This window comes from Oenanthe melanoleuca, chromosome 12, assembly GCF_029582105.1.
Source record: "Oenanthe melanoleuca isolate GR-GAL-2019-014 chromosome 12, OMel1.0, whole genome shotgun sequence".
In the NCBI taxonomy this organism is placed as follows: domain Eukaryota; kingdom Metazoa; phylum Chordata; class Aves; order Passeriformes; family Muscicapidae; genus Oenanthe; species Oenanthe melanoleuca.
Window position 1 is genome coordinate 16,100,193 of NC_079346.1, and position 12,310 is coordinate 16,112,502.

The 12,310-nt window shown below is 46.8% G+C and overlaps 1 protein-coding gene across 5 annotated transcripts in view; it reads right to left on the minus strand.

Annotated features, from left to right (window-relative positions):
• RBM6 (RNA binding motif protein 6) overlaps window positions 1-12,310 on the minus strand; it is a 58,170-nt gene that overhangs the window by 12,591 nt on the left and 33,269 nt on the right. For all 5 annotated transcript variants that reach the window (XM_056501578.1, XM_056501577.1, XM_056501576.1 and 2 more), the window contains 3 exons: window positions 3,663-3,737; window positions 2,096-2,156; window positions 598-666 (listed from right to left, as the gene is read on the minus strand). In XM_056501578.1, the coding sequence (XP_056357553.1) occupies window positions 598-666; window positions 2,096-2,156; window positions 3,663-3,737 (205 nt within the window). The remainder of the gene's footprint in view (window positions 1-597; window positions 667-2,095; window positions 2,157-3,662; window positions 3,738-12,310) is intronic.

The following is a 12,310-nucleotide window of genomic DNA, read 5'->3' on the forward strand; positions in this document are numbered from 1 at the left end:
ATTACAGCTGAGGCAGAAACAATGTGGGAACACCCTGCCCCCCCAGTCTAGCTATGCCATTCAGAGAACAAAAACCCCAACAAGTTCCTGTGCTTGAAGCCTCTGAATGGCCTGGCTTCACTGCAAAAGAGATCCCTACCTGAGCTTCTAACACTGATGGAAAGGGAAGCCAAATCTGTGAGGCTGCAAAGGCAGGCACCACCAGCCCAGCACCTGCTGCTGAAGCCTCTCCCCACAGAGAAGCAAATGAGGGTGCAAGACATAGCACAGTGAAGCTTCCCTCTTTAACGTCCCTGAGAGCAAGTCTCTGCTCTCATTCTGTTTGGGCAGTGGGTGGCATGGCAGAACACACGACGATTTTGCACAAAACTGTTAGGAAAGCTGCACAGTGCCTTGCTTGCCTGCCAGCACAGTTCACCTTGGACAGGCTTGTATTCATTTCTCTGCAGCTTGTAGAGTGCAGAGTTTCAGCTATAGAACTTCATGTAAAATTTGCACATTAAACCAGTTTGCAGCTGTGCAGGTGCAAAGAAACTGCCTGTGCAAACCACACAGACATGAGCACAATAATAGAGATGGAGAGGGCAACTCTCTTACTGAATTCTTGCTCAGCCGATGTGTCCTCTCCCTCAGCACCACCTCTGGACTCTGGGCCTGCTCTGTTCCCTGTAAGAGAGGCACACTTAAGTCCATTTCACATCCATCAGTCACAAAGCATGCCAGAACTCATACAAAGCTGCAGCAACCACTGTAAATTCCTAGAGAGTTGCTTTGTTTCACCCAGTCATAGAGAGGTTACCTCATTACATCCTTTCCCAAGTAAAGCAGCTCAGTAAGAAGCATTCACCACAATCTGTCTTCACAGCAGCTTAAAAGGCTCTGTTTAATTTGCTCCTGGGCAGTTTCATTACAACCCACAGCTGTGCTGGGCCAGCTGTGTGCATTTTGCCTTCACAGCACTGATGGAGGAACCACAGAGCACGGAAAGCACAGCCACAGGGACAGTGCTTCAGTAAACAGAGATCTGTGCATCAGCAGTTGATGTACTGCCCTTTTGCCTGGGGCAAGAGGGCAATACATAGAAATCTACTTAAAGACAAAGAGCCAAGGCTTACACAGGGGCTGGAATGCACAGGCAGTGCCAGAGAAGAGTGGCACTATGGCCCCTGGTGCTGCACCCAGGGATGGTGAAGGTGGGCACAGCCATCATCCTAAAGAAATCAGCTCCTCAAGGGAGTGTGTTTTGGCTCTTGTGCCCTCCCACCCCAGAAATCAGAGGTGCTGGTGGGGCCAGGAGAAGCTCCTGGAGAACTCTCATGCATTTTTTGCAGCCTGCAAGGTGAGTTCAGCAATTCCAATCCTGGATTCACCTCTAATCTCCTCTCCCAAGAACAGGTTATAGGACAAATGGAACTAGTCTCAAGTCACCCGGGGGGAAGTTTAGATTAGATATTAGGGAAAATTTCTTGACTAAAAGGGTGGTCAAGCATTGGAACAGGCTGCCCTGGGAAGTGGTAGAATTACCATCTCTGGAAGTATTCAAAAAATGTGTAGGTGCAGTGCTTAAAGTCATGGGTTAGTGGTGTGCTTAGCAATGATGGGTTAATGGCTGGACTTTATTTCGGAGGTCTTTTCCAACCTTAATGATTCCATGATTTTGTCATCCTAATCTGAGAAAAAGTGAGGCAAATGTGAGAGTCTTTGAGTGACACTAAAACTATGCAGCTGCATCTCCCAAGGAAGGTGGGTCAAGGGAAGCCATCCCACCTACAGTGAGCAGAATCAGCTCACACTCCCAGAGGACACACAACTGTAACTCCCTGGATGAAAGGACAATACCAGATAATAGGAGGGAAAGGCTGTGGGCAGTAAGACACCTCTCCACCAAGCCTCACAGCAGCAGAGAACCTGACAGCAACCCATTGCATTTAACATCTTTAGTGTGGACAGGCAAAAAGGGTTTAAGTGAAGCCAAGCTAACAATCCTCCCACACAGTGCTCAGCTAGTCCACCAATAGGGAAACAAGAAGAGAACTTACTTGTCAGGATAGATGAAACTTTTAACTGCCAAGCTAAGGAAATCAGATATACTCACCATCTCTTGGGAGCTTGCAATAGGAACAGGAAGATCTGTAGCCCACAGTACACACCTTACACTGCAATGGAAGATGGACAGATGAGGAAGTTGTGTTTTGAAGGCAGTGGGTACAACCTGCTCCAGAATTCCAGCCTCTGCAGCATGCTTTCAGAAAGTAGCAGCCATGAAAAAGTTACAGTGATGGGGAATGGCAGCAGGGACCTTTGGAATTGCAGGTAAATGCTCATATGACTCACAGCTGGGTTTGCCTTGGGAACAGGGCTTTCACACAACTTCCAAGCACACATTTATTCACTAGTCCTTGAGGTGGGACTCTTCTCCCTCTCAAGTGATGCTGGATCAAAATCTCCCTGCTAGGCACAATGTTGATTCAAAGGGTCCAAAGTTACCTTGGCATTCCTAACCGGAACTCACTCCTCAAGCAATGACTAGGTCCTTATCTGAGCTGGACTGTAGATACTGACATAATTTGGAGAGTTAATGATGAGGTATCTGCTAACCAAGAGGCAGAGCTGCATGGGTTTGGATGGTTATTCCACCTAGAGCCACTGTGGGGAGAGCCAAACCCCCATTTTCACAGCTCTCAAACACAGCACTCCTGACTTCCTCCTTAACCTCTTTGTAAATGTATTGCTTTTGTTTCATACCAAATTCTTCCTGTGACTGAAGCCTTGTGGAAGCTCTGGGGCACAAGAAAGCTCAGGCCATGGCTACACACAGTAGGGGACATACAGTGCAGCCACCTCCCTGCACTGAGAGCTGTTTGAAACCACTGTTTGAAACTTGAGTCTCCACCTGTGGAGAGCTGCAAGCAGAGATGTGGCACAGAGCAACAGCTCTGCTTGCAGCTGGATGAGGGTCTCTTGTAACCCATGGTGATCCAGAGGTGAAGGTGGGACTCTAATTAGAGCCAATCCCTCATGTCTCAGCATGCAGTCAGTGGGAATGCAGGCAACAATCCTGTCCTTTCTCCAGCAATCACCTCCAGCCTGCTGCAGCTGTAAGTTCCTGTACTGGGAGAACCTTGGGGAAGGCACAGGAACAAACTGACCCCTGGGCAACCGTGCCTTCCCAGAAATGGACCAGTCCCAGCATGTACTAGACTTGGATCCATTTTCATGTTTCCTTCCCTGCTGCACTTACTAGAGCCACAGCTAGACCACAGGTTCCTGTGTGAGGCAGAGGGGTGGTTACACACATGAACCAGAGCGAAGCCTGTTCCATTCCGGTTGGCGGAATCACTGTCTCATTGTGGTTTTTAGGAGAAAGGATCTGCACGCTATTTTTCCCACATTTTAAAAAGGAATCACTGCATAGGGACAAGGCTGCTCTGTGCATAAAAAATCTGGCTGCCTCTACCAGAGCAACACACATGCAGAGGTGGGACCAAAATCAAGGTAGGCAAAAAGACAGTTTAGAAGGGGCAAGAGCTTCAGGGCAGGTATGAATTACTCCAAGGGATTCTGGCCACTGAGTAAATATGTAAGACTCCTCTGAGCTGCCAGTGTCACAAGTGCCAGCAGGGGAAGCACAACACAGCTCTGAGCTCTGAGCACATACTTACACGTTTGCAGCGCCAAAACTCTGGGCATGGAGTGTATTCAAGGGTCACTTCTTTGCCACCGATCGTAAGAGTTCCCTGTTGAGACAAGGGGGCAAATGACGAACGTGCCCAGCATACGCAGGTTACTCAGAGGCAAAGAAAGGGGTGAAAGCTCTCTGGTTCCTAAAGGTTTTGCAAGTGAAACAGGGTGAAAGGGGGAGAGAGACTCCCAGTTCAGTCAGCTGGAGCTTTGCCATGGAAGTGGGAGGGAAACAGCCTGTGCCCTGCTCTAGCATGGGGCTGCAAGGCTGTGTCAGCTAGCTCCAGAGGAACCAGGCAGGAGAGGCCTTGCCACCTCCCAGGAGGAGCAGAGACAAGTAACTAGAGTGGGAAACTGCTTTAACCTGCTAGTCCAGGTGCTGGCAAGGGGCAGCTGGACAGACTCCCTCACACCAGCCACCACCAGGCTGGCCTCAAGGCAGCTACTCGAGGAGGAATGCATGGAAAAATCCTCTCAGGTGAGAGAATTTTCATACTTGGGTTAGTCTTCATGCCAGTCATGAAACCATGGCTTTTCTTCAGAGAAATACACCAGAAATATGCCACTGCTCTGCAGCCAGCCCTTCCTTGCTGAGGCTGGCCTCGAGCGCCTAAGGGGCTCCACTGCCCACAGATACACTGCTTCCAGATCCACAAGTGTTTCTTTGAGATGTGCAAACACACCCACAAGCTCTGCTGAAATGCAGATAAAATGGGTCGGAGGTACAAGTCCCCTGGCTCCTGCCTGGAACAGCAATGATTCCTGGTGGCTCCCATTTGCCATGGAAAACAGGCCATACCTGGGCATGCAGGATGCAGGCAGGACAAGTCACAGCTGCACACAGCCAGGAGATGTGTCCTGTCACTGGAGGCACTGCCAGACCACACAGCCTGGATTCCCCAATACCATAGTTTGAGACTCCATATCAATAAAGAGAGCCAGACGCAGGTCTCCCAAGTCCCAGGAGAGCACAGAAAGATGTCAGGGAGCTGTAAACAGCCCCAGCCTATTCTGGGGACCTCTGCTAAGTCAGAAGTTTCCCAGATACTGTGACCCAGTAGCTTCACCGTGCAAAAACCCCCAGTGCACACCATGAACATGAGAAAACAAGTTCTCAGAGTTATTATTCAGAAGTCATGATACACCCATGCATAAACTGCTCTGCAGAACGTGAGGGAGATGCTAGGGAATATGCAAAGTGGGAGTGAAGAGTTCATAGGAGGGAATCACTGAGTGGCAGTACAACAATCCTTTAACTCCTACAAAAGAACATAGCAGGGTTCCACCACCTCTTCTCTGCACATCCTGCCTTTTATGAACCAAAGCCATCCTTTCCTACCAGGCCTATGTTGAACACTTTGAGGGGCTCCTTTCTGCCACCCAGCTGCACAAGCACTGCTTTCCAACATGGATTTGCCTTTGCCTGACAGAAAGCTGAGCCATTCCCAGACCTTGCTGAAGGCTGGTGTGTGCAACCAGAGCACACTGTGGCATCTTTGGAGAAACTGCTCAGGGTCTATGTACAGAAGGAACAATGCTCACCTTACCTACAAGAGGCCTTGCACCCTCTTTAAGACACTTGAGGAAACACAAGTGAGAAAGGGAAGTGGAAATCAAGGCTGTCCCACTGGAAATGTTGGTCCCCGAGACAGACATACTCCCTCTCCCAAGCAGGGCACCCACCACATCCCAGCACACACTCAAGAGATGGGCAGTGCCAGGAGCAGGCTAGAAATGCCTGTGGGTGCCTGAGGACACACTGAGCAGAGGCAGGAGGAGAAGGCAGGGTGCACATCCTCATGAGCCCAGGGAAGTCCTTGGGAACAGCAGCCCCTCAGCAGGCAGCTGCAGCTCTGCCTACGAGATCAGGAAACAAAAAACTCAATCAGAGAACATCTCCTCTGGCAGGGCCAATCCACCACAGAGCTTTATCCTTCTACCAGCCATTGAGGACAAACCTTGCCAGAAAGCCTTAGGATTATTTTTGGTTTTATGGAAAATGGTATTTAAGTGCATGTTGTGCTGGTGGTGCTGGTCCCTTCCGCAAATTCCATTTTCGGAGGCTGCAGAAAGTGTCACTTGCATAATTCTCCCTGATTTCACTAACACCCTGCTGATTGCCTGCTCACTTTTTCAGCAAGCTCTCTCTTACTGATTTCTTCTTGATAAAGTAATTTTCAAGGCTGCAATCATCATTTAACTCTCCAAAATGAGTCTTTCACTTAGGACACACATTGTCAGGATTCAGTGGCTTTGAATTTCTCACTCTCCCATTTTATTACTAGATTCCATCACAAATATTTTCAGAACCTTTATTTGCCCTAGTGCCTGTCTCTGCTTACTCTTCTTCATCTATATCTTTACTGTGCAAAAAATTTTGGCTAATACTCTAAATTTCAATCCATTTGAGCAAATTTCAGTTGAGCAAATCTTGGTGAAATGACAAAGGTTTTCTGAAAATTTCAAGGAACAGTGCTGGAGGGAAAAAAAAAGGTAAGCTTAAAGTATGCCACATATTGTGTCTGGCACCGTATCTCTTCCACATTCAGGCATTTTTATCCTGGACTTTTCACCAACCTGCACTATGTCTGTTAATTCCTCTGTATTTTTAATACCCTGTACTTTGGAGCAGCTTGGCTTTTTCTAAGTCAGAGTGAAACAGAAATGTCTCTCTGGTCTTCCCAGTCAGGAACCTCCCCCTCATAACTAGCAGTAAACACAGAGTTGACTCACCAGTGAAGGGTTTAAAAGGCAGCACAGCTTTGCAGTACTAGGACAGCAGGCTCTCAGCCATGGAAATGCCCAGATTTCCAAGGGTATGAATAGATTCTACTGCTTTCTGAATCGCCAAATTCATCAAAACAGAGCATCAGGACTTTACTGCTGGAAGCAATTATTTGTGCTACTGTTTGATGCCTTTCAAACACAGTTATACATGGATTTTTTGCTCAGAGGTCATTGGAGATGCAACACTGAATTCTAATCTAAGTGATAATTCAGTCCCAGCCAGTTCAGCTACTAAAAAATCTGCCCTTTGGCCAAGTATGTAAATATTCCTGTCAGCAGACTGATCCATGGAGCAACCCTACCATGAGATGGTCCTAGAGAGCTATGCCAGGAAACCATAAAGCCTGTTTGCAGAGAGCAAACTGTGAAGCCACATCACAAAACTCTTCACTGAGCAGGGACAAACCCCACAGGAACAGGTTGCTTTTACAGAGGGAAAGAAAAAGGTGAAAATTCCTTAGCCATGATATCCACAGGTGATACAGTCCTTCCAAAAGCACTCTGGAGACTGTGTCAGCAGGGCACAGGGCTTCAGCAACAAAGCTAGTTTTACTAAAGCAGTTTCCAAGCTTTTTGTTCCCAAAAGAAGCATTCAAGAATACCAGGAAGGTAGGCCTACCTGGGAGAAAAAAGCCAGACTACACCCCAGGACACATCATGCCCACTTTTGAGGCTGGGTTTAGCTCACCTCTAGTTTACCCTGTTTGTAACAGCACTGCTGTGCACAGAGCCCAGCCTGGCTCTGCAGGTGCATGAGCACTAAGCACTCTGATCCCACTTCCCAGGGAACCTATGGAGCTACTGCCAAGGCCAGGAGACAGCCTGCTGCAGGTCAGGCACTGCACAAGGCACTGCTTCAGCTGCTTGTGCTGCTTGTCTATCAATTAGCATTTACAGTTAGCACGCTGGGATTTTTCATGCTTGTTGACAGCCTTTTAATGATGATGACTGGGGGTTGAGGAAGGGGAGAACTTGCCAAAAAAGTATCTCTTTGCTCTCAAGACTGAGATGACAGAATACAAATCATCAGTGTCAAAGCTTTTGCTAACTGCTTCTCTGAAAAAAAAAATTAGAGCATCCAAGAGTGACCTAGAAAATTGGAAATGTGAAAGGAGAGCTCTCAGAACACAGCCACTCCCTCAAATCAAACTAGGCTTCCGCTTTAACTGAATCTTTCCAAACACTAAAACCTTCAGTAAAATTTCACTTTGGAGCCTCCAAACAATGAGCTGACAGCATTCCAAGTATTTCACTGTGTGGGTCATGCTTCAGCAGCTACAACTCTGAAACCCCATGGAGATGTGGATGCAGCAACCAACACCACCATGGATTGCTGTGGAGGAATGTACTCCAGCTCTTCCAGGGGGATGACAGCAGCCATCCCTCCAGGATGCCACCATCCCTGGTCACAAGGAAGACCATGAGTGCCTGACTTAGAGGAACAGCAATTGTCAGGCTCATCTTTACAGATGACACACCTGGGGCAGCACACACCAGTTTTGGAACAGAACCAAGGCTCAGCTACCAAGCACCCAAATCCACAAGGATTAATAAGCCAAACTTTTCTTCTTGGCTACAACCCCAAGGCAGTGCAGGAGGTGCCTCCACCACAAGTGAACCACCTTCAGACTCCCTTTAGCAGCTGGCTCATGCACAAACCAAACACCACGTCAGCTAATTACTTCCTTATATTGTTTGTGGTCTGATTAAATGAAAGGTATCTGTACCATGAACTGAAAGGTTCAGGTATCCTTTTTGCTGAGTAATAACCACACTGGAAGACTAATGTGGTTCAACATGATAAAAATTAACTGAAAATACCATTTGTAAACAGATTTAAAAAAACTGCATATGAAGATTATGACAAAAGAATGCTTATGGGTAGCACAGCAAAGCAGTCACATTAAAATACAAGAACTAACCTTGTTTATATGATGTTAATTTAGCCCTCTTATGCATATTTACTATAATTAGGATGGTTATTCAAAAATCAGTATACATCCGTCATTTAAAAATTATTTTAAATTATTAATGACAAATGCTTATTGCCTTGGGAATGCTCAGACACTACCCCAGGAGGCAGTCTGGGAATGCAGTGGATGCCCCTGTTCCCAGCAGCACTTCTGAGAATAAAAAGCTCCTACCATCCTCAGGGTGTATTCCAGCCCTAGCCTCCAAATGCACTGGATGGCACAGCACAGGAGACGAGGGGCTGACAGCACAAGCCAGGTTATCTAATGGGAACTGCAGATCAGAATGCTTTCAGGTTCTGCTCCTACTTGAGTGTGGATTAGAAATGCAGATTTAACAACCCCCAAGCGCCACACAATGCAAGTTATGTAATGGCATCCTACTCCACTGGCATGCACCATGCAGAGGCTGAGTGGGAGCTGGCAGCGAGAGCACAAGGTTCTCTCCCTGACAGGATTCACCTTCAAATTAGGCAGGTAGGTGAGGCCAAACACAAAAGGTCTCCCTAACTATCCCCAGCTGCTCGTGGAACTGAGGAGGCAGCACCTTCCTGGGACAAAGCAGAGGGCCAACACCTGGGAGGATAAGAAACCAGCTGGATATATTTCAGAACAAGATCATCTCAGCCACAGAAACTGGCTTCTCATCCCCTGTTTTCCATATGCTGAAGTTTTTATCTATGAACTCATCAGCAGCTGCCGTACAAGGGACTCAACTGTACAGAGCAACAGGCAGTACATCTGCTTACCTCTGACAAAAAGCAGATGAGAAAAGCTGTGAACCCACAAACCACAACCCATCTCTAATTAAACAGCTAGAAAACGGAGCGTGACATGGAGCTGAAGAAACAAAGAGCAATCCAAACTGCTGCAGGGTACTGCAGCAATCTGGCATTTCCTACAGCAAGAGTAACTTCGAGCAAACTCCTCATGAGAAGGATTTTCCCTAAGGCTCTCCAGCCTCCTTCTTGAGCTCTCAAACCAGTTGCAGCTCAGGGATTTCTTTTTATTGGCCTGATCTAGCAGTGTGTCCAGCACTCTACTGCTGAGTGGCTGACAGCCAAGGCAGAAGATTCAAGATATACAGGGGAAAAGGATGGTTTGAAAAGTGGTGAATCCCTGAGGAATTGCTACATCACCAAATGGATCCAAAACAACTTTGCTGTGTACTATGATTACAGATTTCCATCAAGACTAGCACTGAGATGACAACTGACAACATAAACACTGTGTTAGTGGTCACCCAAAGAGCTGGATATTTGGCCCTTGGGCATCAGAGAACACTATGAGGCTGAAGAGCACATGGCATCACCCTTAAGCATTTAGCAATAAGGCATTTATTTCAACAGTGATCCAAGGTTAACCAGCATGGCATGCTCAGGGCTCCTGGTCTTCCAGGTCAGGGGAGGCCTGAGAGTGAGAGCCCAAAGCTGTCACCATCCATCCTGAGCTGGCAAAACACTGCTTCAGGCACACCACTGATGGGCAAGTTAAACAAAACTGGCACTAACACAGAACTGAGGCATTAGGAAGATAACTGAGAGAGTCCTAAAGATTCAGTAGCTAAATGTAACAGATTATGATGCTATATAAGGATTATTTTATCCCAGATAGCTCCTGGTGCCTCTTTTTCACAGTCCTTTTATTCAAAAGCCACTACCCACTAGCACTGGGGCTATCCACTGGGCCACACAAGCTTCCATATCTACTTGCTCCCTCCTCAGGCCTCCCTTCCTGCCTGGTTATCCAGGCCATTCGTCCTTTAGCAGAAGGTGCCAGTCTGCATCCTTTAAGTACCTTATTTCCACAGACACCCCAGCTAGCCTGCTGAGACACCTCCAGTTTTCTTCCTACGGTTTCTAAATTCCCTGGATACCAGCCATACCCTTTTTAAGCAAGTCCCAGTATCTTTCTACAGCTCACCTCCCCTCACTGATATCCTTTTCGCAAATACACACAGAAATTGCTTTTCAGGCTATGCCAGCTCTCTACATTTTAATGCCTGAATTTTGAACTCCAATTCAGTTCCAAGTTAGGACTCTCAAAGTGCTTATCTTTTAAACACAGCATTTGCTTTGCTTGTCAGCACTCTCAGCCCTGCCCTGAGAACACCGAAACGGTGGGCACAGGCAAGCTCCCAATTACAGCTGCAGGACGGATAACAGTGATGTGCCACAGCTGGGGAAAACACACAATGTGCTCAGGACCTCACATGCTCAAGGGCCAGCTTTGGGCAGCAGGTGATATGAATAGCTTCTGCATTTCACCCTTTAAGTAGATTTCAATACATCTGGAAGTTTTCTTTGATCCAGTGAAGCCAAGTGGACTTTCACCTGCCACTCAAGGCCCTAATGCATCTCTGCCTGGCTAATGCTGACTTCCAGATTCCCTCACTCCTCTGAAGAGGGAACCTTTGCAGATCAGCTTATGGGATCATTGGGAAGAAAAGTGGAAATTTTAAAATTAAAGCCTTTCCTTTACAGCATGAAGGAGTCAGAAGAAGACTTCTAGAGTCCAGACAGTGAGGATCTGGGGACCACAGCTCAAAGAGGGTCAAGCTCTGTGCTCTGGTGTTACTGGCTGTGCTGCCACTCCACAGCTAAAGAGAAGCATGGATGGTTAAGGCCATATAACAAGGTAAGTGGAGGAGGCCATGTATGTGAGTTTCTTTAACAGCTAGACTTGATCTTAAAGGTCTTTTCCAACCTAAATAATTCTAAGTCAAACACTCACTTTCATGTTCAGAAAAATATCAATCAGGTTGAATCCTCTATTTGAAAAATATACTTAAACTATCAAAACTTAAAGAGTATTTCAGTATTTAGTATATTGAGTATCATTACTCTTAGATGAATCCCTAGGGAAGGATCCACATGGCTCTGCCTCATCACTATTCCTTGACTTACCAAGGGCTACTGAATGGGCAATGTTTGAACAACTGCTTCACAGATCCCTTTCTCTCCCATCACAGGGACTTTCCTTCTCTCTCCAAAATACTGCTCTACTGACTGGACATATTTCTCACTATTTTTTTTCACATGGCCACGTTTTTCTTCAAAGGTCATCTCATCCCATCTCACTGTTAAACAATATAAAGCTTAAGCACATTAGCACAATGCACTAATCCAGTCCAGGACCTTCCTGTGCACCTCCCTCAGGGATACTTTACCATTAGTAATGGCCATAAGGAAGCTGGGAAACAATGAGGAAACACCCAGCACCTTAATCACAGGTTTAAAGCACAAATATCAAAGAGCAATCCCAATGCAAAATCATGGTGGAAAAGAAAGACTGGAAAGCTCTGCCTTAAAGGGCTAAATTTATTCCTAGACAATTCAAGCTATTTAATTAAGCATTTGAAGACCCCACACACAAACAACACATGTTCTTCCTGGAGCATGTACCTATGGGGATTACACACCAATCCCAACACCTGAACAGAACTCGGGGTGTTCTGTGCAGCAGCAAATGTTTGCTAAGAACACACCAACTGTAATGGCGAAGGGAGTGCTCCAGAGGCTCCTCCAGATGCCTCCAAACTCCTGGCAGTGCCTTCTCTGCAGCCAGTGCTCAGGCAAGCTCCCTGCAGGACAGTCTCTCTGCTGAAAGGAAAAGACTCAAAAATCTGGGGAAGAGGAAGTACCTCTGAAGAAAAGAGGGTTTTATCCTTAGAGGTACAATTTCTCAATATTCCTAAATCCTCAGTTAATGACAAATGTGGGTGTCTGATACTGCCTCCCACAGGATAAGAGCCCTGCCATTTGCCACCAGCAGTGCAACACTTACCTGTGTCACCCCAACGATTCCCAGCACATCACTGTGACCTCGAGGTGGCCAATTCCAACAGCTATATCCAGATCCTGAATGGTCAC